This window comes from Sciurus vulgaris, assembly GCF_902686455.1.
Source record: "Sciurus vulgaris genome assembly, chromosome: 1".
In the NCBI taxonomy this organism is placed as follows: Eukaryota; Metazoa; Chordata; class Mammalia; order Rodentia; family Sciuridae; genus Sciurus; species Sciurus vulgaris.
Genome location: NC_136461.1, coordinates 53879559 through 53906869, shown reverse-complemented (window position 1 = coordinate 53906869; position 27311 = coordinate 53879559). Strand labels below are relative to the sequence as shown.

General features: G+C 41.0%; 1 protein-coding gene across 9 annotated transcripts in view; it reads right to left on the bottom strand.

The window, feature by feature from the left end:
- DNAJC6 (DnaJ heat shock protein family (Hsp40) member C6) overlaps positions 1 to 27311 on the bottom strand; it is a 164578-nt gene that overhangs the window by 50567 nt on the left and 86700 nt on the right. For 7 of the 9 annotated variants that reach the window (XM_079130256.1, XM_079130264.1, XM_079130258.1 and 4 more), the window contains one exon: positions 608 to 758. In XM_079130256.1, the coding sequence (XP_078986382.1) occupies positions 608 to 758 (151 nt within the window). Of the gene's footprint in view, positions 1 to 607; positions 759 to 16376; positions 16397 to 27043; positions 27131 to 27311 lie in introns of those variants that run through there. The other 2 variants (XM_079130260.1, XM_079130261.1) reach the window with 2 other exon arrangements.

The window sequence follows — 27311 nt, the reverse complement described above, 5'->3', positions numbered from 1 at the left end:
TTAAAGTAAACCTACAATTTCCTAATACCTGAGAATAAAACATAATTCACATGATTTCTGTAAGAATTTTAATACAGTACAAGAGTAGAAAACTTCTGCCATTAAATAAATTCTAAAGAACTAGTGGGATATGAAAGTTCTGTTTTGATTACAATCTGCACATATTACTTATTTCAGAGTGTATATGCTTTTATTTTCTCCTTTAATCCTCAATCCACCCAACACCACAAATCCTATCAGAGTATAAAAGTAGAGCTTAGAGAATTAATTAACTTGCCTTAGGTCACATGGTTAACAAGCACAGATAGTGCATGAGAACCCAGGATTCTAAAACCGGGAATGGGTCTACAACCACACCACCCTGAAGGCTCCCGATCTCATCTAAAGTCAGGAATGGCAACATTGTACCCTAATGCACCAGCGAGCTGAATCCTCCCAGTCTGTCCTTGTAGCTTCACGGCTTCAATGACAGTCCTCAGTTGATCAGCTCCCATGCAATTATATGACAAAACAGACATTCTTCGAACAAAATAAGCAGCTGGCAGGGCAGCTGGCAGGCAACCAGATGAGCATGGGAGCGTAGCTTAACCAGGAGGAAGGCACGTACCTGGCAACAGATTGTATAACTCTAGAAGATGTGTCTTTGAGGGTGTCTTTCAAGTTGTCCTTTAGGTTACTAAAGAGTCTCCCTGCTCCTCCTTTCACCATGTCAAAAAGACCTCCCCCATAGCTGGGCTCCATGTCTGGAGACGAGGCACCTGCCAAGGAAAAAGAGAGAAGGAGGTGATGGCACAGACTATGCTGGAACCCATCCCTCTTCATTCCTCAACATTCACGCATCATCCTTGGGAGTCTGGTTCAGAGATTCCGAGAAGGTACATCCACTCTCAGAACTTATCAACTGAGTTACGCCATGTTGCTGGTCCTCAGAGAGAACAAGGAAAGTCCCTCACTGGGTCCCAGGCACAGAAACCTGAAGAGCTGTACTGTCCAATACCGTAACCACAAGTCACTGGCACCTGAAATACAACTGGCCCTAACTGGGAAGTGCTGTAAGTATAAAATAACATCAAATTTCAAAGACTTGGTGTTTAAAATAAGTAAACAAAATATCTCATTACCATATTTACATTTGTTACATGTTATAGTATTTTAGATATATTGAATTAAATTATATTATTTCAATGAATTTCACCTGTTTCTTTTTTACTCTTTTAATGTGGATACTAAAAAAATTTAATTACCTATGTGGTCTGCCTTATATGACTTGGGCAGTGCTGCTCCAAAGAGACCACTGAGGAAGAGCAGAGGCAGCTGAAGAGAATCCCAGCCTCTGCTGCCCTTTAGTGGGGTGACTGTTAGAAGGCCCAAGGCGGTCCCCTCACAGCAATAGCTCACACACATCATGAAAATATTTTCTGAAAGGTCTTGATAAGAACTTTAGACCTGAGGACATACAGTGGGCATGGTTGTTATCTGCCGAATATTTCAGCTTCTGTATGCTTGCAGCTTCATAAAATTATACTTTCCGACCCCTGTGGTTAGCTTTAGTTCAAGGCTTCTCAACCTCACTTCGTTGATAGTTGGGGCCAAATATGTCTTTGTGCGTTAGGGGAGGGGGTATTCCCTGCACACAGGGTGTTTAGCAGCATTCCTGGACATGATAGGATTCAGTACTATCTATGGTTTCAGGCAGCCACTGCAGGTCTTGGAACGTACCCAATAAGCAGATAAGGGAGAACTACTGTATTTTATGATTTCCCTGATTACTAATGAAGAAATTATTGTGTTTACTGGCCAGGCAGCTATTTTTAAAATCATACTTCAAGTACTTACTCAATTATCATATGCCATTTAGATGTTCATACATATACCTCTAAACCGATGTTGATTGTCATGTTCTTCAATCACAAGAGCCTTTAAAACCTAAGTTTTCATTAGGCCTCTTTTTGAAAATGAGCCTCTCTCAGAAATTCTGAAGAATAATGAATGCTGATGAATAAACAAATGAATGGCTACAGGGACCAACATCAGCAGTATCCACTGCTTCCTGAGCTCTCCTATGCAGCAGGAGCTCTGCATGGCCCTTTATGATGGTACAGTTCACATAGTGGACTTTACAGATGAAGAAATGGAGGCTCAAAGAAGGGATATGGCTCAGCTAAGACCTCAACTAACAAGTAAAAGCCAGCAATTCAAACCCAGTCTGTGTAATTTTGAAACCCAGGCTAATCAACCGTTTCCCGCTCTTCCACAGCTCCACATCAGCTCATGATCCTTAACAGCTGCCATCAGGACGGTCCTTACCTGCCTTATACACAACTGCCCCTCTCCTATTCCTAGCTCTTTTCCTTTCATCTGGCTCCACTCAGCAGCAGATGTCCCCAAAACAAGCACCCTCATAAATCACTGCATCTGTCAGACTAACACAATCTCATTACCAGGAGGCCTGAGCCTCTGCCACCCCCTCTGCTTCACCATCCTGGATAAAATGCCAGGAACTGGTCTAAACCATAGCTCCACAGATTAGTATGAGACCGCTCCCTATGAAATAGGGCACATTAGTTTTCTTTAAACACACCCCCATGCAAAAATCTACCATTCTCATTTTAAATACAGTGAAGACTGGGCAGTAAAAAACATTTATAATTCCCCCATTTCCATCCCAAATTCCCACTTCAGCCGGAACATCCTCCTGCTGCATCATTGTTCTAACAGATGACACGAAGTTGTCTACATATGTCTCTGACTCTTAGTTTTATGCTGGAACATAACTCTAAGACCACAGCCTATTAAGAGATATAAATGTCCTTGATTATCTAAAAATCAGACTCTCAGCATCACTCAGGCTACATGCTCTGCTCATTAGAACCTTGGGAAGGCGAAGAAACCAGAATAACTTGCCAGAATCCTTCTGTAACACTCATGCCCAAATTCTGTCACACCAACCAAGATACAAAAAGAGAGAAGAGGGATGTCGTTTTCTTTGCCCTACTGATTCCTTTAAGTGGGTATTCTGCTTTCCCCAAGGAGTTACTAAGTGCTGAAAGCACAGATTCTACAAAGATAGTTTAGCTTCAGCTGGTCCAGAGAAGGAGCAGAGGGGTTTCAAAACCCGAGATGACAATGAGAGCAACGATGCAGTCAGAAAGCATCATGCAGAAGAAAACGATGACAGCAGATCGGGGTTAACAAACTACAGCCCAATAGCAAATCCAGTTCCTTGCCTGTTTCTGCACTATCTGTGAAATAACAATGTTTTTTACATTTTTAAATGACTGAAAAAGCCAAAGCAAGAACAATGTTTCATACTGTGATAATTTCATGATGGTCAAATTTCACATCTAAAGGTAAAACGTCATTAGAATGCAGGACACGTGGTCAGTGGTGGAGTGCTTGCCTGGCCTGCATGAGGGCCTGGGTTCCACCACTGAATCCACAAAACCAAATGAGCCATACAGCTCCACTTGGGTGTTTATATCTTGGTGATGGCAGCTTTGGTGCTGCCAGGGCAGAGCTGAGAAGTTGTGACACAGGCCTTGTGGTTCATAAAGTCTGAAGTATTTACTACATGGTCCTTTAAAAAAGTTTTGCAACCTCTGCTCAAATCATACAAAATCCTTGCATCCTTAGGAACGCTAAGCTTGACACCTTGGCTAAAATGGTTGCCAGCAAGAAGAACACTGGCTGGGGTTACTAAAGCCCCTGCAGGATCTACAGATGTAAGAGCATTGGGGCGGGGAGGTCAGAGCTGAGCAGACATCAGAACGCCATCCAAAAAGAAAGGTCCAGGCCTCTGCTTCTAAGTTCCCAAGCAGATTCACGTTCCATGATGTCTGGTTATTTGAAAATCAAATCCCACCAAAAACTAACACAAGAGACGTGCACTCTGCCCCCCATGTTATTCCCAAGGATGTAATAAGCAAGTTTTCTTTGGGATTCCTAGTATTTAGGAGATGAGACACAGCACTCCCCCCCTTCCAAGTTATAGGACCTCACCACATGTATAGCCTTACCATTCTTACAAAACTGGGGTCTCCTGGGTGAGAATTTCTCCCTCCCAAAGAACCTTAGGTCACTTAATATCAAGCTTTGTTCCAAAATGGCTTGAAGTAGTTATTTGGAGAACTGATCTTTCGGAGGACCAGCACAAATGTTCAGGCTGCTCTTCCCTCCTTACTGTAACTAGAAAGACAGGAAAGTTGATGTGGCTGCCCCCCACACACACTTTATTGACTTGGTGGCCACCATAGGCAAGATACTGAGAAGTCCCTTGGCAGAGCCAGGGAAAGGCCGAGGAGACTACAAATGACTTGTGGCACGGTGACCTCCCCAGGCACGTCCTCTGCTCCTACAGTGTGCACCCGTGACACTGGGGCCGTGTGCAATCCCACCTGATGACTTAGCAAGGGACACTCCTCCATATGGTATAGTTGTCAAAAGAAGGTTGATATGCAAAGATTTGGGGGAAAAAGACGATATTCACTGAAGTATTGTTTGGAATGGCAAAAAATAGAAATCGAAAGAAAATACAAATCATGTATTTTTCAATAGTTAGGAAATTGGTCAAGCATTCCTAAATAATGCCATGTAATAACATATTTATAATTAACTATTGAATATATGTATGCCATTAACTATTAAAGTCACTTTGTAGAAGAGGTCAGATACTTATGACAAAGGGTAAAGTGGAAAACGAGCAGAACACAAAACGTTACACACAGTGTGATCTCAGCTTTGTGAAAGAAAAACATTTGAGTTTAGACGATTCACAAGTCACAGTAAATATAAAACAATAATAATAACAACTCAAATTTACTAAATGCCTACTATGAAACAGGCATTGATCTAAACTCTTCATACACAATCGCCACTTAATCATCACAACCATTCTGGGAAGGTAATATCATGGCTATCCCCAATCACAGGAAGAAACAGAAACGAAGATACCCCAGGGACTCGCCTGAGGTTCCACAGTTGGTGAGCCGGGAGTTGTAGCCAGGTTGCTCCAGAGTCTAGGCTTTTATCTGCTACCTTTTCAAATTAGTTACAGCAATTATATCTAATGATATCTGGGAAAATGAGTGATTTTTGTTTGCACGGTTGTACTTTTTAAGTTTCCTACAACTTACATCATTAGTTTTATAATTTAAAAATATGCTACATAAAACAAAGACAACAGTCGAATGCTCTGCTATTAAAGTTCATTCTGTCCTTCCTCGACAGCTGGGGAGACCTCTCTCCTCGTGTGTGACTCATCGTAGCTCACAGTTTCAGAACAGTTTCTCAGCCAGATGCTGCTCAGCAGCCCTCCAGCAGCCTTTGTGGCTCTGCAGTTCCAAGCAGGCTCTAGGCTAGCTGGAAATATCCTTCTGTACTTGACTCATCCTAAGATTTGGGAGTTGACTTCACAATGGTGGTAACTCACTCAATCCTGATAGAAATATTCAAGATAATCCAGTAGGTCAAGAACAGAGAAGCCATAATGAACTATTGGCAATTTTTACAGTTTGGGGAACATCAACCTTCCTCAGCAGGTCCCCTGGACCTCCACAAAGACACTTCCACAGAGTCATCCAGCTTTGGCATCCAGCTATCTTGTTATTCTCAGGATCAGCCTGCTTGAGGAATGGCTGATAAACTGAATGTTGGCAGTAGGATCTAGTAGTGTTCATGTTCATTTTCACGTGAGCTTTCTCCTCTGTGGTTAAGGGTCACAAATGCTACAAGGATCCCCTCCTGGCATCAACAAGGTTGACAACTGTAGCATAGATATCCCAAACACTAAAGTGACTCTGCAGAGGAGCACCATTAACTTTTGCCCTAAGAAAACGCCATCACTTCTCCACAACACTGGGCCAAGGACAAGGAACCAGGGTCATCACCACAAAGGCCTCCTCATCCTTGTGTAACAGATTTCTCAGTTCCTGGCTTCCCAGCTATTAGAGAAATGGATCACATGGGTACTGAACCACGGAAAAACCCTCTGCTTTGACTTCCAGAATCAAAGACTATTTAACATCACTCTGCATTACCTATTCCAGGGAAGCTTCAACAAAGAGACCACAGACTTAATTGGCTTTTCTGCTTAAAAACTGTGCAACCTTGAACCTATCATTATATTCCTGGGCTCTGGGCATCCTCCCACCCTACCCCCATAAACTGGAACTCATTAACAAAAACTTTCCTACATGCTTCATATCATCAACGGGATCTAATGAGACCATACACAATATGATTTGTAAGTAATGAGATGTTTTTAAATGATTAGAACTTTAATTTTAATTCTTAGAAATTTCAGCTCTCATAGTAAATGAATCCACAGCTTGCCTACCTCAGGATGTCCAGGAACTCAATTAGAAATACAAATTTCACAAAAAAAAAAAAAAAAAAAAAAATTAAGCCAAAATAATTTTGGGAACACTTCCTGTGCCAAACAAGAGGTTAAAATTAAACAAAGTCACCACTATTGACATATGGGCTTCATATCAGCCAGAACTCATTTGGATCCCACTGCTGCTACTAGCTGGATGTACAATGTGGGGAAGTTAAGTAACTTGTCAAAATATAGATGTCCTGATCTGTAGGCTGGAACCATTGATACAATATCACATAGGATTGTGGGGAGGATCTATAAGAGACAGTTCTGTAAAACACTCAGCATAAGGTCTGACATACTATGAGCAATTAACAAACAACAGCTACCAGGTGATGGGGATATGGAAAGGATAAAGCCATGAAAATGCTGCCTACAGCAGAGCCAGATAGCCTCAGCACAAAGGCCTCTGATGGGTTAGGCCAGACCAGAGATAAATACAATGAGAGGAATCCCTTCCTGGCACTTCTAGCCACAGTACAATGAAATCCTACATTTGGGGAGTTCAGAACCTTGAATGTTCTACAGCTCTAAGGTTTCCACTTTTTATCCCAAAGTGATCTGGTGGATGGTGTGAGTACCTATCTTGAGCTATCAGCAGAACTTATCTTCAGATTCACACAGATTCAGGGGTGCTGGTTCTTGAAATACTGCAACACTTCTGGACTATCTGGCATATAATAGATTTATTAAAATGACAAGTCACACTGCATAGCAGCAGCCCTGGACAGGTCTGGAAACTGTTCAACAGACCAAGGGGGCAGTAGCCAGGGCTTGTCCAGTATCTACCAGCAGCTGCAGAGAAGCCTGGCACTGGCAGGCATAGGCCTGGAGCAGCTGGGGCCAATGATTCAGGCTTTCTGGTCTCAGGCCATGTAGGAAGCATAGGCATCCAAGTGTATCATATCTCTTACAAATCAACAGCAGGCCTAGCCCTCTGTGGTCTAAAACTAGGTGCCAAGGTCTTTATGGTGACTGGGATGGTTAATCTGGACTGTCAAATTAATTGGAAACACCTAGGATTAAGAGATTTCTGACTGGATCTGTGTTTCCAGGGTATTTCCAGAGACGATTGGTATGTAGGACAGCAAAAGGAGCTTCTCCCTGAATACAGGGGGCACTGTCCAATAGGCTGGGGACTGGTTGGGGGGAAAGAGACAGGAGCAGAAGGAAGCCATGAGGGAAGCAAGCTCCATTCTTGGGCAGGTGCATCTATTGCTGCTGCCTCGGTCCATGGTCATGGAACTCCTTCAGCCTTCCAATACCGACCCTCACCAGTGACTCGCCAGGGAGTTTCTAGGCCTTCAGTCCAGATGGGAGCTGCGTCACTGGTCCCTTTTGTTCTGAGGCTCCAGTTTCCTGAACTGAGCTGCTACTGGTTTCTCCGCTCTCTGGCCTGTAGATGGCCATTGTGGGGCTACCCAGCTTCTAATCATGCAAGCCAATTTTATAAACCCCCTTTTAAAATCATACATATACATATCCTGTTTGTTCTGTTCCCCTAGAGAACCCTGAATAATATGATAATATTTTAATAGGGAAGTTGCTGCAAGGATCTGCTGCCATTTCCTACATCAAATAGTGGAGCTCATTTAACTAGTATTAAGAACATTCTTGAAACTCTTCAAAATCAACAAAAAATTTGAAAATTAGAGTGATATATAACTTGTGTTATAAGTCATTATCTGGTAGGGTTTTTTTTTTGTTCTGTTTTGTTTTGTTTTGGAGGTGCTGGGGATTGAACCCAGGGCCTTGTGCATGTGAAGCAAGCACATGCACAAGCCAACTGAGCTATATGCCCAGCCCTCTGGTAATTTTAATATATGCATGTGCATTTATTTTTGTGATAAAAATACAGGACTGTTATGTCATATATATTATCATATCAGTTACAAAATTTTTTACTATCACTATGAATTCCATAATATCAGCATGTACACTATTTCTGCATTCGTTTTTCAGGTCTTTGCTGGAACAGCACTGGATTATGGGTCTGCATCCCCAGCTGTTCCTCATGCTGTATGGCATTGGGAGAATGACATAATCAGGGATTCAAAGAACACAAAAATATGGGATTGGATTAGATGATTCCCTAAATTCCCTCAATTTCTAAATCTCTTTGACACTATCATCATTATATAAAAGTCTTCTATTAAACAAATATTCTAGACTAGGCACTCGGCTAAGCAGTTTCCATAAACAACTAAACTGAACCCTCGTGCTATGCACAGCAGCAGGTGAGAATCCCACTGAGCTTCGCTGACTTTAGTAATGGTAATGGCAGAATGAGAATGAACCCAGGGTTTACTGGTTCCATGGCCTCTGCTCTTTTCCACCTCCCCATCCTGCCTTCTTTCACGAGGGACTTTGTTTCTCTTGCTCCCATTCTCCTACCTCACTTTGTACCTCCACCCCAAGACTCACAGCAGTCTGATCGGTATTAAAATTACTTGTGAATGTGTCAGTTCTCCCTCAATCCCACAGACTCTGGGTCTTCAATAACAGAGAACATGTTTCAAGCTGTGTCCTACCTACCAAAGGCCTCAACACTGTTCCCAGAACACAGTAAGCACTCAATAAATGTATGTGAAATTGGACTGCTGTACAGTGCAAGACTAGGAGAAAAGATGGCAGAGTTGGCATGGAGGACTGAGCATATGGACCTTGGCAGAGACCTGCCCTTTGCCTAACCATAGGCAGATGCTTTCATTGATTCTCCCACTCTGAATTTCTGATTTCAGCACTGATTCTTCCAGCACCTATTGACCATGCTTACCCAGGAGATAAAAAGACCCATACTTTTTTCATTTGATCAAGCAGAATCAGGTACATAGGTCTTCACTGGACCATGAAAGGAAACCACTCAGACTCATCACAGCTTAGTATGTGGTGGGATATTAGCAATGTCCCCCTATGTCTCAAGAGACACAACAACAAGAAGAAATGACTCCCCAGATCATTCCTATAATGAACTTAAAAAAATAATAATTTTATTGACATATTTAAAATTAAACATGCAATCAACTATATATCTAAAATGTAAACATTTAATAAATGTTGACATACTTGTATCACACATGCATATGCACTATTAATTCCTATAGTATATGTGATCAAGGCGTCTGCTGTGAGGACGCATTCCATCTGTATACAAGACAGTGAAAACACGGATTACAACACAGCACTGTAGCAATTACACACGCATAATTAGGCTCAAAGGGATCTCACACCAAGAAATGAATCAGAAGAGAGTCCTCTATCTCTCATCAAGTGTAACATACCTAGACCTCCTGGAGAGTAGGGATCCTCTCACCATCCCTCACAAAGCAAGGTCAACTTTGAACAGGGTATATCTACTCTAAACAGATCATATCAGTATTTTATTTTATTTTATTTTTTAATATTTTTGTATTTTTTTATACCTTTATTTTATTTAGTTAGTTCTACATGGTTCTGAGAATCGAACCCAGTGCCTCACACATGCTAGGCAAGTGCTATACCACTGAGCTACAACCACAGGTCCCTATATCAGTATTTTAAATGTGACCCATCCTTTGGAATCCTTACTTAGATCATGAATTCCTGATTTCTACTTCTGCCTATGACAGAGTAAATGGAATTGGATTTAACCTCCTGTGATAAACTGGATAAGTTATATGAAATATCTGTTTTAGACCAAAAGGATTGGGACTTTTGAAAGAAGGGAAACACAGAGGCGAGCTCACAGCCGCCCAGCTTTCTGCCTGCTACATAAAGGGAGTTAAAGCCTAAGCAGAACAGTGGTCTTGCTGAGCTGCAGAGCCACGGATTAAAGATACAAAAGCTGCTGAGAAGTTGGGCCACGTGGGGCTATATAAAAGAAAGCAGAGAGTGGAATGGCATGGGAGACGGAGGTGGGGATGAAAGGGGGAAGGGAAGCAGAAGTCTGCAAGGAAAGGCACCTTGTCCTTGGCTGAGGTCTAGGCTGTATAAAGCGAGACTTCACAAGGCCTGGGAAAGACTGCCTGCTGGAGAGCTGAGAACCTAACAGGCTCTGTAGAGCAGACGTACACAGTCATTTTCCAGAGTTTCCACATCAGAAAGACCACATCCACACAGGAATAAGGATGTCAGCCTAAGGTAGAGGCCATACCCCAGCACTGAGTTTAAAACCACAACAGGCCCACTTTAAAAAAGAATAAAGCAAGCCTGGCAGGACCAGAAGAATGTGCCTGTAATTTAACTGTCTTCCAGAATAAAATTCAATGTGTTTTAAAGGAAAATGACAATTCAAACTTCCCACAGAAGTATCATCACAATGTCTGTTATCCAATTTAAACACACACACACACACACACCAAAAAAAAAAAAACTAGAGAAGTAAAGACATGGGAAATTGACAAATACAAAAAATCAATAGAAATAGACCAAAATGCCCCGGATATTGGAATTAGCAGACATGAACTTTACAGCTTATAAATATCTTCAAAGACTCAAAGAAAAAAAAAATAGTCTCAGTGAGTTAACAACAAGGAATCTAGTTTTAAAATCTAGAATTAAAAAGTATAATATCTGAAATGAAATTTTGCTACCTGAGTTTAAGAGATTAGAAATTACAAAAGAAAATGTTAGTGAACTTAGAAACAGGTGCATAGAAGTTTTCTAATCAACAACAGAGAAAAAGAAAATTGAAAAACAGAATTTCAGTAACCTGTGAGACATCAAGTTGTATCAAGTGAGTACAAGCAGGAAAGGAGGAAGAAAATGAGACAGACAAAATATTTTGTTTCTAAAATTTCTCAGGGCTAGAGGTGTAGCCTAGTGGTACAGTCCTTATCTAGCATGTGTGATATGCTGGGCTCAATCCTAGCATGGCAAAATGAAATTAAATAAGATAAGGTTTTCTCAGCCTCAGTACTTGGCACTATTGACATTGTGAGCTGATTAATTAGTTGTTGTAGGGGCTGTCATGGACATTGTTGAATTTTTAGCAGCATGCCTGGCCTCTACTAACTAGATTATAATAGTATCTTCCTCAACCCCAAGCACCACAGTAGACGGGCAAACATATCTCCGGATATTGCCAAATATTTCTTAGAGAAGCAAAACTATCCCCAAATAAGAACTACTGTTATAGATACAAGTAACTCAGCAAACCCAAGAAAGATAAATACACAAAGAACCACCTTAGGGAATCTTAGTAGCAGATAAAAAAAAAGACACATTACATGCCAAGGAACAACAATGTGAATCATGGCTAAACTCTTATCAGAGGCAATGGAGGTCAAAACGCAAAACAAAGAGACATTTAGAGTGTTGGCGGGGTGCTGGGGGACCTATCCACCAAAAATTTTATGGACAACCAAAAATTCCTTAAATAAGCAAAAGTGAGAGAATTTGTTACCAGCTGGCCTGCACTATGAGAAATGCCTAAATTCTTTTGACATGCAGAAAATGTTTCCAGATGGAGACTTCAATATATGGGAAAGAATGAACAGAATATAAATGGTAAATATATGAATAAATATAAAGAACATTTTTTTTTCTTTTCTCTTATTCCAAAGACAACTGTCTCAGGCAAAAATAAAAACACTGTATTGTAAGGTTATGTCGATGTAAAATATATGTCAAAATAGCATCAAAGATGGAAAGAGCATAAATCAAATTTTACTGTTATAATTTTTTTCATTTTAAGTTCACAGTGATTAATAAAGAATGCATATTGTAATCCATAACAAAATACATATCAAAAAAAAAAAAGACACAGCCAAAAAGTTAACATAAAAGTTAAAACTTTACATTAAAAATTTATGATTAACCCTAAAAAGGCTGAAAAGGAAGAAATGGGAAACAAAAATAGAAGAAACAATTAGAAACAAATAGCAAGACATTAGATATATCCCCAACCATATTAATAATTAAGTTAAGTGTAAATGGACTAAACACTATTATTAAAAAGCAAAGATTGTCAGACTGGATAAAAAGCAAGACAAACTATATGTTATCTAGAGGGATGCATTTTAATTATAAAGTCATAGATGGTGGACACTAAAAGGAAAAGATTTACCATGCAAAACAGTAAGCAAAAGAAAGTAGATATGTCTGTCTGTACATTGGACACATTAATTTCAATACAAGGAATACTCCAGAGACACAGAGGAATGTTTCAGAATAATAATTTTTCCAAAGCTACAACAACCTAAATACGTATGCACCTAAAAACACAGCTTCAAAATACATGAAGCAGAAATGCAAAGAACAATAGGAACAAAGAGAAGCCTCCATGTTCACACAGATGTAAACTTTTAAACCTCTCTCAATAATTGAGAGAACAAGTAGACAAAACATTAGTGAGTGCACATAGACTACTTGAACGATAATATTATCTTGGTCTGCTTGTGTCATCATAACAAAATGCCCAAGAGGGTAATTTATAAATAATGGACACTTATTTCTCAGAGATCTGGAGGCTAGCTAGTCCAAGATGAAGGCACTGACAGGTTCAGTATCAGTGAAGGCCCATTTCCCATATATCCTGCACTCAAGATGTCCTAACATGGCAGAAGGTACAGAAAGGCAGAGAGAAAAGGATGCTGTATCTTCGCATGGCAGAAGAATACCAGTACCAAACTCACCCCTCAAGTCCTTTCATAAAACATTAATCCAATCACACAGCAAAGCCCCCCAAAACCCCACATCTTAGCATTACCAACACAACTGGGATTAACTTTCAACATGAATTTTGGAGGGGACACACATTCAAACCATAGTTAAGTATCAACTACATAGTCCTAATTCAAATTCATAAGATCCTGCAACCAATAATTTAAAAACATACATTCTTATCAAATGCTTACTTACATATGTCAAGGGTATAAAATAAATCTCAACAAATTCAAAAGGTTAAAAAATGCACATTTCTGGGTGTCAACCCAGACTCATTCAATGTCCAAAGGCACATGAAGAAACTGAGGCTCAAGTCGCCCACCTCACAAGCAAGCGACTGGCAGAGCAAGGAAATGAATATGCTCTAACTCCAAAGGCTATGTCCCTTTTGCCATAACCTCGACTACAGTCTTGACAAGGAAGATAAAACAAGCATATGAATCACCAAAAAATATTGTTCTTGGTCCCCTAATACTGTCTACCTTGCCATGGCCCCAAGCAAACTTACTTGAGAAAACTTCATGTATAACCATATGTCACTGAGCTGGAGGGAGGATCAACCAACATATACAATAAACAATCCTGAGATTTTGGAGCTGGAAGTGCAACAGGTTGGTGAAATCTTCATTTGTGTGTAAGCATATGAGCACATGTGTGTATATTTGTGTATGTGAGTGAGAGAGAGAGAGAGAGAGAGAGAGAGAGAGAGAGAGAGAGAGAGAGAGAGAGAGAGTGTGAGATTAAGGGGTGAGGAGGAGCAGGGAGAAAGGAGGTACAAGACAGAGATGTAAATTCTAGTTGTTTTATTTCAAAACCCACTGTTGGACATTGTGGCAACTGTATTTCCTGGCATTATCTGTCCTGTTTTTGTGTACAAACACACATACATTTTATGTTCTGGGCCCACGTATACAGAAATAAGATTGTACTGTACAGTTCAGGACATGCCATTTTTCCACTTAATATTGAAGATTAGTGTTAAAAGTCATTATATTTTTATGCTAACATCTTTCATAGGGCTTCATCTTAATTATTAGAGGATTTCAGTTCATTAGATTCAGCAAGTATTATAAAGCTATGTAACTGGATAGAAGTTCAGAGGGGCTTGTTTCCAACTTGGGTGTGGGGTGCAGGAAGGAGGAGGGATTTACAGAAGAGAAGATATCTGAATAACAGTTTGGATGGAAATGGGCTGAAGAGCATTTTAGGCTAAGCCAGGACAGTAAGTAAAAGCCAATAAAACACCAATCAAGGACATACATAAAAATGAAAAGGATCACAACTGAGCACCACTTACAACTCTACGGTACTAAGCTTGCCATCACAGAAACGTGGGTGTTCTGTCTCTGCTAAGCCTATGGGGATGGGGTAGGCTCTTGAGATAGCAAGTCATGTGTCAAGGCACAGGCTACAGTACACCCTGGAACCAGGATATCATGCTATTTCCTCAGAGTACTAGGAAGACAAAGAGGGTTGTGGGGTTGGGAGATAAAATGAGGTGAGAGGGTCCTCAGATCCCAGAAGGCTTGAAGGAACGTGAACTTTTTACCAAACTCTCTGTATAACCACCTGCAGGATTTGGTCCTCGCACTGACATAACCAATGATGAAAGAAAAGAAAAGAAAGAGGAAGGGAAAGAGGGAGAGAGGGAAGGAGGAAGGAAGAGAGGGAGGGAGGAAGGGAAGGAGGAAAATGGGTATCAGCAAATTTCCAAGAAGTCATTTGCCTCAGACATGTAGATTTCCCCAGGGGATAGCACATCCTTTAGGGCATAATTCAAAAGCCAGAATTCTGTACCAGGGTACCTGAAGGAAATTTTGAGGCAGTTCTTCAGCATCTAATTACCAGATAAATGTACAAGTAGGAACCTCTGACAAGCAGTCTCTGTAGTAAGTCAGGTCAAGCATGAGAATGCTCAAGGAGGCTAAGTGGATTCAGTGAGGACACATCTAAAAGCTAACTAAACAGGGAATGAAATATTCTGAAGATGAGTCCTGAGACTAGACCAAAAAAAAAAAAAAAAAAAAAAAACCACCAGAGCAAGCATTTGCAGAAAAATCTGATTCCTGAATGCAAAGAGAACCTATTACTCCTTTGTTTCACTGATCTTAAGGCAAAACAAAAACAAAAACAAAAAAACACAATTACTATTTGTGGGTCCAGCTTCTGTTGATGGAGACATTCTTACAAATATCTGGCTACTTCCCCTCAGTGTGGAAAAACCAGCTAACAGGTAAATTCAAAGTCCATGAACAGGGCTGGTTCCGGACCGGGTCGACTCCCTGGGTCCACACACAGCATCCATGGGCTAAAACTCAAGACCAAAGGCACATCCTATCTACCAGGTAGTAGGAACTCAGTTCTTACCCTGCTTTAGACCCCTCCCACAAAAAAAAAAAAAAAAAAAAAAAAAAAAAAAAAAAACGACCCTTCCCATGTGCTACTTTTTCCAGTCTCAACTCAACATTTACCACTTCTGGAGAACCAGAAAAGGAGAAAAAAGCATTTTCTATGAGGACCATGTGATTAAACAGACATGATTTGTGTATGAGCAGACAAGAATCATGACACTTCCCCTTCTTCCTTACTATCTGAGTAATAGTGGACAGGTCAATTCATCTCTTAAGGTGCAGGGTCCTCAATTGCAAAAGGGGATCAAATGATGTCCTCCATTTATATGATGAGGTTTAAATCAGATAATACTGATAGATAAGCACCTCTCAACTCTAAGGCAATCATAAATAATGCTTGCCTATGCACACCCATCCTCTTATTCCCACATGGGAACATGGAGGAGATCCCACTGGACAAAAGCAAACAACACACACACACACACAGTAAGAATGGGGAAAAAAAAAAAACCAGAAAAATGGTATGTATCTTAGACTATCATGTCCTTCCATTAATTCAGTAGAAAGGCCACTTAATTGTATAACCTTCTGCAAAGAGAAAGCTATGGACTGGGGATATAGCTCAGCTGGTAGAGTGCTTACCTCGAACGCACAAGACCCTGGGTTCAATCCCCAGCACCATCAAATAAGAGAGAGAGAGAGAGAAAGAGAGAGATGCTTGCCACCTTCACAAATCCTTACCATGAAATTCATCAAAACACACTGCGCAACACTTACAACTTAGTAAATGGTAACTTGAGGAGGAGTGTGTGTATGTATGTGATGGTCCTGAATTAACTAGATATTACTCAAACAGGTCACCCCCTGGGACTCAGAAAACTTTCCCCTCATCTAGAGATTTCCATTGTATGTGAATTTGAACAGTACAGAGAACAGGTATCCAGGAAATGATCCTCAGAAGGGAACCCTCCCATGTGACCTCACCCTGCCTGGGGCCAGCTTACCAAGCAAAGAATGGGTCCTTCCCTGATTCCCATTGTTAACTAGCTGCTCTGGCTGTCTTTCTCACTTAATTATGCTCCAATCGTCTTGACAAGATTGGCTGGGCTTCACTGTAAATCATGACAGTGGAAATCCTAAAATAAAAGCAAGATTAATGATATGACCTCAATCTTGGCATGAAGGTTCATTAATTGGAAATCATGGCCTTAATTGAATTCTAGGCATAGCACTGCCAGTTAAATTAAATTTTTCTGAGACTAGTTTCTTCACCCAGATGAAGAAAACTGAAATGTGCCAGTGACAACTAAGCCAAATACCGGGTGCTGCTGAGGAGACAGATAATTGATGGCTTCCCTGGCATAACCAGTTGCCCAAATATCACAACAGTCTGAAGTCATGCTGCAGAGGGGCCACTGCCATCATAAGGAGACTGGAGGGAGAAGGAGCTATGTGGCCTCCCCTCTATAGGCTGCTCCCACACGGCTACGGAAATGACACCACAATGGCCATATAGAAATTCAGTTACACCCATGGCAACGTCTGCCTCAACTTGACATGTGGTCAGTTCATATTTCAGTATGTCTCTTCTATTTCCTGCAGTCTTCCTACATGCTTCCATCTGCTCTTGGGACAAAGATTGACATGCATGCATCAATCTCAGCCAACACTGCTAAAGGGTCATTATAGTCCCCACTACAGAGAAGGAAAGAGGGGGACTGGGTGGTGACTATGGTATACAGTGGAGCCAAGATATTACAGTGCTTCCTCACAGAACTGGGAATGAAGTGTTGGAGAAGGGGGAGAGGTGAGACTGGGAAGGTGAGGGATCCTTAGACCCCAAGAAACTTGAAGGCCAAACTAACCTTCAAAGGAATAGATGAAGGCATTAGAATTATTGGAAAAGGTGTGGGGACACTTTTGTTGAAAGTCACAAGAGAAAATTAATTGAGAATGAGCAAAAAAAGCTTAGTAAGAAGACAGTGCCTGATTTATATATGTATCAAGCACACAGCACAATAAATAGCAGGGTAAACAATCAAAAAAAAAAGGTCACTTAATTGAATTGAATTGAATCTGTCAAGAAAACAAGAGGTCCAACTCACTTTTTAAAACTATAATTACTATTAGTGCATATTAATTGTACAAAATAATTTGTAACATTTTCACACATACATATGATGAATTGCACTGAAGTGCAGCTAGGTGCTAACAGCAGTGGCTGTCATTTATTAACCACCTTCTGATTCCTGGGAACTGGAAAACAAACTTACATCCACCATCTTAGCTGGTCCTCACAATCATGCTTCCAAGTAAGCTTTATTGTCCCCATTTCACTGATGAGCAAACTGGGGACCTGTCAATCTGTTTGGGCTCCTATAACAAAATACCATAAACCATGTGGCTTATAAACAACAGAATGGACTCCTCTCAGTTTTGGAGGCTGAGAAGTCCAAGATCAAGGTGGCAACAGCTTGGAGTCTGGCAAGGCCCATTTCCTGGTTCTAGACAGTGCCTCTTCTCTGTAACCTCACATGGTGGAGAGGCAAGCAAGTTCTCTGGAGTCTTTTTCAAGGACACTAATCCCACTCATGATGGCTCTGCCCTCATGACCTAATCAGCTCCCCAAACCCCCAACTCCAAACGCCATTACAATGGGGATTAAGTTCTAATATATATACATCTGGGGAGGGGAGAAGACCCAAATATTCAGTCCATAGCAGCACCCAACACAAAAATCGATGGCACAATCCAACCCTGTGTTCTCCTCGGGACATTTCGTTGCTTCCTAGTAGTTGTTAAGAGCTTATAACATAAAGGGAAATAGGCAAGCCTGAACGCTCTGCTGGAGAGCAGAAAAGCAGACCCTGGCCTCGTGTCTGCTCTGTGCATGATCTAAGGATATTTTTAAGACCAGACCCCCAGCAGGGGAAAAATACTAAGCATCGGTTGCCAGGAGGGAACAAATTAATGAAAACTACCTGCTAAGACTTTAACAGACAGGAGAGAGAAACCACGGTTCAGCTGTGATCGGGGTCCCTCATGGGCACTCACAAAGAAACGGTGGGGGGCAGCTCAAGATGCTCTTTCCTAATTTAGCCTCATCTTGCCACCCCATCCCACCCACTCCACAGGCACAGTCTTTAGGGTCAGAAGCCGCTAAGACTTTGATCTCAGGTTCATCAGCCACATGCACAAACATTCCAGAGGGGCAGCAAAGCACAGGAGGGGGAAAGAACAAGAGCCCAAAGAATCAAACTGCAAATGTGCTCTCCATCTTCCCCAAAGAACTATCCTACAGATTTCGTAAAACTAGCCATTGTCAAGTCCCTTTGAGGTAGAAAAGCACATTAGCACTAACAAATCCAGGGTCACAGCTTTCTTTCTTTGAGAAGGCTGTGACCGAAAGAGCCGATAAATCATTAGCAGCATCTGGTCTCCTTTGGTGCGTTTCAGATCCCAGGTAACATGATCAGAGCTACAGGCTCTGAGATTTCAAAGACATACGGTCATTGACAACCACAAAAAGGATATCTCAGTTAAAGGGGGATGACAGGCATGCCTGAAAGCAGGTGGCTTTCCATTATGTACAATGTGTCTTCTGCAAAACCAAAGAATGGTTAAGAGTGGGTGGGCAGACGCGTTTTAAAGGTTTGTTTTCCTTCTCTAAAAGAAGGAAGTGGGGTTTATACAGAACCTTTGCACACATCGGAAGAGGGCGATGTAGCCCTTCATTGTCTGATATCAGTTCCCACTTGATGTCTGCAACAATCCCATTTGCATATAGCATAACTGTTCACAATCAAAGATGGTAGCACTGGGAGAAACTAAGCTTCCATGGGCTCCACTTATGTACTATGTCCAAGGGAGATATTTCACACACACACGGTCTCATTCTATCCTTGCGAGGACCCTGCAACAAAAGCCAAGTCAGTCCCACTTTACAAGTGCAGAAATGAAGCTCAGAGAGGTCATATAACCTGTCCGAGCGAACAGCCTGCAAACAGGGGTCTAAGGTCTGATGCTAGCAAGGCATCAGGTCTGACTGCAGACAGTCTAACTCTGATGCACCCAGTATACTGCATCAAATAGCCTAGGTGATCACTGAATAATACAAATTTTTAGACTTTATTTTCTGAATCTGAATCTCCAAGGGTGTGGCCCAAAGTGTGCTTCTGACGAAAAAGGAAGTAAAGTAACAAAGTCACAGCCCTATGCCATACTACCTTACCAAGGCCAGTCAGCCCTAAATGGAGCCTGGTAGGGTGGGGGAGGGTTACAGAGGGGCTGCCATTTGCTGAGAACTTTTACTTGCCAGTTGCTTGAATATAAGTTATCATGCTTAATTCTCACGACAACTGCTATGGTCAACATTCTCGTGCCCATTCCACAGAGGAGGAAATTGAGGCTCAGTAAAGTTAAACAGTTAGATAAAGGTCAGATAGCTAACAAACAACAGGATCAGAAAATGATCCGGTCTGTCTGGCTCTAAATCCCCTGCCCTTTTACTGTTGCATTCATCATCTCTCCTGTTTGAAGGAGAGCAGAGTTCTCACCGCAGTCGTCAATAGCATACAGATGGCTGTAGTTCTGCAAGGACCCAGGGAGTCCTTGCCCAGTACAAGTCAAATAGCAGAAATGGCTCATCCTGGGGGCGCCCAGCTCTTCCTTCGGGAGCCACTTTCTGGTCTGATAAGAGTAGAAGCCTGGAGTCACGGAATACCATGGAGTCAGGAGACAGCAGCCACCAGCCTTCCCGCCAGCACACTTCCAAATTCCAAGTCTACTCCCTCCTAGCCATGAATCCAGGCATTTGAGAATACGCATGATCTGAAGCATGAGGGTAACCCAGGGAGTTGAAACTCCATATACTAGTGTGCTTGTCAGCAAAGGGCTTTCCATCTCTGGGAAAAGTCTCTTCCTCTGTAAAATAAGTGGTGAATTTTCCTGTTCTCTACAGTCCCACCAACACTGGTTGACCCCATGATTCACAGACTCTAGTGCGAATGTTAAATCGTGATCTATGCAATTTAGCACAGGCCAAGTACTTGTAGGAGCCCCACCAAACTGAACATGGAGTTATAGTTTTAGCTGCCACCGAGGGTGGCAACATCTGTATAACAAAAGCATTCGAATCTCCATCATGGTTTGCTTTGTTTCTGCCCTGGAAACCCTAGTCAGGGCTACTATGTAATACATTGGCCAGCTGCAAGTTCCTTCTGTCCTCCTTCTCTGCACTTGGTATTAATCTCAACTGACCACTTGACGACTGACCACTGCCCAGTTTCCCTTCTTTTAGCCTTTAAATATATGCATCTTTTCCAGAAGCTCCTAGAAGGCAGCATGGTTGTGACTTGGGAGGTTGAGGCAGGAGAGTTGCAAGTTCAAAGCCAGCCAGGGATTTAGTGAGACCCTGTCTCAAAATAAAAAAAATAAGAAGGGTGAGGCTATCGCTCCATGGTAGAGCACCCCAGAGTTCAATCCCCAGTACTACAAAAGAAAGAAAGAAAAGAAAAGAAGAGAAAAGGAAAGAAAAGGAAGAGTGGATAGCAAATTAAAGAGGCTCCCATAAGCCAAAGATTGGTCCATTTGAGCTACAGTAAAAATAATAACTGCAGTGGGTCAAAACTCAATTTATGTTTAAAATATGAGAAAGGGAAAGTTAATTGGTCACCCTGGTAAAGGATTGGAAACTTTTTTTTTAAACAGGTAAAAGGAAAAAATTCAAGCCTTCTTCCTTTATAAAGCCTCTGCTTTATAAACTATATTTGAGGGTAGCCAAATATCTGACGAGGGAATTTTTTTCCTCCTAGAAGTATTCTAGCTAACAAAGAAGGAAATAATAGAACTTTTCATTTTCAACCTCTAATAAAATAATGGAACTAAAGCAACCATCACAAAAACAGTAACAACCATATATTGTACATGTACACACAACCTATGAGAAAGTTTTACCAAAAAAAAAAAAAAAATCTAATCCAAAAAAAAATCTGATCAAGTCCCTAAATCTAACTACCAGAAACACAGAAGGCTGAGGAATAGGTTAAATGCTACCACAGGATGCAATCAGCAAAATCGAAACTTCGGGAAAATCTACAGTACAAATGTAGATTGCAAGATGACAAAGAAGGAAAGGAAGCTTTAAAAGATTAAAAGACATAGAGACATGTCAACAAACTTCAATGCATTATTTGGCTCCTGACTCGAACAAACTATAAAAAGGAAAAGAAAAGATTCCTACTTATAAGAATTGGAAAATTTTAAGCAGACTGGATACTGGGTGTTATTAAGAATTATTAATATTTTAAATGAGATGAGGATATTGATGTTTTAAAAGTAAGCCCACATATTTTAGAGACATATTGAAATATTTAAGGATGAAATTATATTATGGCTGGGATCTACTTCATGATAATATAGAGGGACAGGCATAGGTACAAAACACGGGAGACCAATCATGAGGAGATATTTGTAAGAGCTGAGTAACGGGGACACGGGTTTCTGTTTCTATTTTATTTCTCCTTTCTACTTATGCGTATTTTAATTTAGGGGGCTGAGGATATCACTCCTTGGTTAAGTACTTACTTAGCATGCATGACATCAAATACAATGTATATATTTACACACACCCTTATGTAGATGTCATCTACTTTTTCTCCCAACCTGATCTAAGCCACAATCCTTTCTCACCTGATTATCACAGCAGGCTCTCAACTGGGTGTCTCTGACCCCACCCCTGTCTCTCTTAGGTCTGGTGAACAGGAACGAACGTGTTCTTATAAGAAATGGGGTAAATCGCGTTACTCTGCTGCTTAAACCTTCAGATGATTTCCCATCTCACTTAGAACAGAAGTTCTTAACTACAGTCCTCGAGGCATTGTAGGACTTGGCCTCCTCGTGACTCCCTGCCCTGTCTCCCCAACCTCGTTCCCCATCTTTGCTGCAGCCAAGAAACCTTTGCACTTACACTTCGCATCATCCACAGGTCCCCATGAGCTCGCTTCCTCGCTCCCTACAGGTCTCCACATAAATAGTTCTTCTACAGGCTTTTCAAATCACCAAATGGAAAGTAGCACTCCCAATCTCCTCGTACTCATTTGTTTTCCTTGATGATACTATATTTATTCTGATCTCCCACCGTCTTCACATACTAGAAAAGAAGTTCCATAAAATACTTTCATTTGGCCAATAGCTCCCAGAGTTGACTGGCTCAATAAACATTTAGGTTTTGTTTCGGTTTGGCTCTTTGGTTTTGTTTCTGTGGTACAGGGGATGAGGGTGCTCGACCACTGCAGCCACATCCCCAGCCCTTTTCATTTTTTATATTGAGACAGGGTCTCACTAAGTTGCACAGGCCGACCTCAAACTTGGAATCCTCCTGCCTCAGCCTCCCAATTAGCTGGGATTACAGGTGTGCACCACTGTGCCCAGTCAAACGGTGTTAATTGTGGCCTTATCCTATGGACTATAAACTGGTCAGCAATACTGTGTGCAGAGCACTGAGCAAGTGGTGGTAGGGTAGGCAAGGACCATGTTATAGAATGTTTCTGTGTCCCTTTAAGACACTCGAATTTTATCTTGTAGGTGATGGGAAGTCTCAAGCTATAAAGAATAGGCCTTCAAATTTTAGTTCTAGTCATTCTTACCACCATCATTACTGTAGTAAAAGAACCACCTGCTTCTTTGATGCTTACATGCCACATATATATATATATGAGAAGGCTTATCACTACACCTCTGGTTGGCCCAAAGACAGCTCTTTCCTCCTGGGTTAAAATAAATCAGCTCTGCATGAAGAATGTGGACATACACAAAAAGGCAATCATTTCTTGACAGGTTCTGTGAACAGAGAAGCCCCACAGGCATTAGCAAGTCAGGCTGGGAGTAATTATTAGGAAAGAAACTGTTCAAGAACTGAAAATCTCTCTGGTTGATTGGCCACACAGGCCCTGGTGGACTCAGTGACTGGCATGGGAGATTATTGGGTAATGGACGGATACAAGGAAAGCTGAATTAGCTTTTTTCCTCCCCGACCCCACCTGTTCCCACAGGTAAAAAAGAAAAATCAAATCCAGCTCACCTTTCTACATATCCACTACCAGCCAGACCCTAGTTCTGGTCATTTGCATCTGTAGCCTCCTAAATATTCTACTGACCCCCAGCCCCAGCTCTGGACCCCTTTAATCATTTCCAGAGGGTTATTGTTGAAACGTGAATTAGATTCTACCTACTCCTTAGAGAGTTTAGGGGCCCTTCCATCCACCAGCCCTTGCTCCTGTCCGAGGGAAGGACTTGTAATCTTCCCGGCAACACCTGCTCTCCCTTCTGGAAGGACTCACGCCTTTCCTAGGTATCGTGGCTGCGTCAAGAGTATTTTTGCTCTTCTTATCCTATTTGTATCCCTTTACTTTCTTTCATCTGTCTGATTGCTCTGGATAGAGTGTCCAGGACTATGATGAATAGAAGAGGGCATCCCTGCCTTGTTGCAGAGGGAATGCTTTCAGTCTTTCTCCATTTAGAATGGCATTGGGCTTGGGCTTAGCATAGATAGCTTTTACAATGGTGAGGTATGTTCCTACTATCCCTAGTTCTTCTAGTGTTTTGAACATGAATGGGTGCTGAATTTTGTCAAATGCTTTTTCTGCATCTAGTGAGATAATCCTGTGGTTCTTGTCTTTAAGTACTGATGTGATGAATTACATTTTATTGATTTCCATACGTTGAACCAGCCCTGCATCCCTGGAATGAACCTCACTTGATCATGGTGCACTACCATTTTAATATGTTTTGTATGTGATTTGCCAGGATTTTATTAAGAATTTTTGGATCTATGTTCATGAGGGATATTGGTCTGAAGTTTTCTTTCTTGGATGTGTCTTTGTTTGGTTTCGGTGTCACGGTGATACTAGTTTCATAGAATGAGTGTGGCAGAGCTCCCTACTTTTCCATTTCATGGAATAATTTGAGGAGTATTGATAAATGTCCTTCTTTCAAGGTCTGATGGAACACAGATGAGAATCTCTCTGGTCCTGGGCTTTTCTTTGCTGGTAGGCTTTTGATGGCATCTTCAATTTCATTGCTTGAAATTCATCTATTTAAATTTTCTATGTCTTCTTGTTTTGATTTTAGTAGGACATATGTCTCTAGAAATTTGTCAATGTCTTCATGATATTCTGTTTTATTGGAGTATAGATCAAAGTCACTCCAGTCAGAATGGCAGTTATCAAGAATACAAGCAACAATAAATGTTGGCAAACATAGGGGAAAGGTTCACTCATACATTTCTGGTGGGACTGCAAATTGGTGCAACCTCTTTAGAAAGCAGTATGGAGAGTCCTCAGAAAACCTGGAATGGAACCCACTTGACCCAGTTATCCTACTCCTCAGTTTATACCCGCAGGACTTAAAATCAGCATGTTACAGTGATGCAGCCAAATCAATGCTTATAGCAGCTCAATTCACAATAGTTGAGCTGTGGAACCAACCTAGATGCTCTTCAACAGATGAATGGATAAAGAAAAGGTGGTATATATACCCAATGGAATATTACTCAGCCATAAAGAAGAATGAAATTATGGCATTTGCTGGTAAATGGATGGAACTGGAGACTATTAGGCTAAGTGAAATAAGCCAGTCCCAAAAAACTAAAGGCCAAATGTCCTTTCTGTTATGTGAATGCTAATCCATAACAAGGGAGGGTAGGGAGAGGAAGTATAGAAGTTCATTGGATTAGACCAAAAGGAATGAAGGGAAGGGAGAAGGAATGGGAATAGGGAAGAAAATAGTATGAATTGGACATAACTTTCATATGTTCATATATGAATATACAACCAGTGTAACTCCACATCATGTTCAACCACAAGAATGGGATCAAAACTATAAGGGATAGATAGCACTCCATGTATATATAATATGTCAAAATATACTCTACTATCACATTTATTTTAAAACACCCCCAAAATGCTTATATTTACAAAAGATTATTTTTGCTGCCTCTTCTCCAGCAACAATTCTGTATGTTGTGTGCATGATCCCAGGAAACGCCTTTCTGAAAGACCTCACGTGATTCACCACCTTGCCAGACACTGCCCAGCTTATGGGTTTTGTAGTCCGTATCCTCCTAGTTCTTCTGTCAAATGTGATTACATCTTACATTTGCAGTTTTCATGTCTGCCTAGAAAATTTTGCAAGTATAATCTCATCTGTGAATCTCCCTTTTCCTTTTTGTTATCGCCCTCTCCAAAACAGAGATGGGTACATTAACCTAACAATAAAAGTGCCATCTTTTTCTCAAGTATCTAATCCAAGAGATTCAGAATTTATCTTTAGCACTTCTTATAATGGATAAACCAGATACACACAGAGCTGAAACCTTAGTTACTTTGCATAATTTTATTTATATCTATTCATGTCTATGCTTCTTATTTTAAAAAAGGTCATGTAAACAATCCATAATAATGATTTCCCAGGCTCTGCCTTCAACATGATATAATAAAACAGAAGACAATATAAACACTAAAATTTGGGGGAACTAACCAAATAGTGCCAAGGACATTATGAAAAGCACTATTAAGGTTAGGATGGAGCATGATTTATAGTTATTTCCTCAAAAGTTTAAAGCAATACCCATGGAGAAAACAACCCTATGTTGTTTTTCTAAAGATGGCCTTGATACTTTCAGGAGTTCCAACTACTTGAACAACAACCAGGTGGAAGTGCTGGTTCTGTCTCCTGCTAGCTATGTTGTAACCTTGGGAAAGTCACTTAATGCTTCTGAGCCTCAGTCTCCTCAGCCAGAAAATAAAGATAACTATACCCAGCTCATACAGCAGTTGTGAAAATGAAGCAGAACAATGTCTGTGGAATTACTTTATAAACTAAAAATAAGGTACTGATGGCTTTTATTCGTGGCCAATGGCAAAGCACAATACAGTTAGAAGATAAGGCTCTTCACAGGGCTTCAGTTTTCTACCTAAGAGTCTGTTTATTTAACCAAGCTGTTATTTCTATTGTAATTGGGAGTACATCAAAAGGACCTCTGCTGAGCCTGGACAAGTAACAAGTCCAGAATGTACTTTCAGATACCCACAATTAATTGTTGAACTTGGGTTCTTTTTGTTTGCTTTTTAAAAAGAACCCCTTGGTATGTTAAAATTCTTAATATGAACAGCTGAATTAACATTAGATTAGGAACGCAAGTGCCCACATTGGAACAATGTACAAATCTGCTTAGTTATTGATGGACTATGGCCAGCTGATGCACATCTGTGAGGCTGTAGCCACTATAAATAAAAGAATCTGCGTTGTTTTCAGAACAGCTCAACTCCTCAGTCAACAGAACACCCTTTGAGCACCCTCCAATTTTCTATAAATTCTAGGTTGTGATTCTGATGTAACAATCTAACTTCCAGCCCATTAAAAGCCTGAAAGGGATTTTGCAAGAAAAGAATGAAGTAAATAATTTTTTTAAAGCATTGCTAATATCAAAAACTTCACTGCTTTCTTATATCTAAGGCTCCTGGGAGGCCCCAAAAGAACTCTGTTGATTTAACCACATCCACAGGTGAATTTAATGAAGTGAAAGAGAACAGCACTTCATCAAGGATGCTGCTTATCACTCTTCCAAAGATGTACAAGCAAAGTAGAATCTGACAAGCATGAAGGCACTTACTCCCAGCTTCACTGAGGCTTGTCCAAAAACAGCCATTGATTCTTGGGGGTGTAGGTTACTGCTGACAATGAGCTTCTGTCTCCCCTCCTGGAACAAACTCTAGAACACGTAAGACTCAAACATGATACCAGTTTAATTCCTTGTCTCTTTTTCATTTCCCCACTGAAGGCATTTGTTTTTGCTGTTCCGTCTTCTAAGAACCACTTCCTGGCTCTTTGCATGACTGACTCCTTATCTTCCAGCAGACTCCACTGTAAGTGCTACCCGT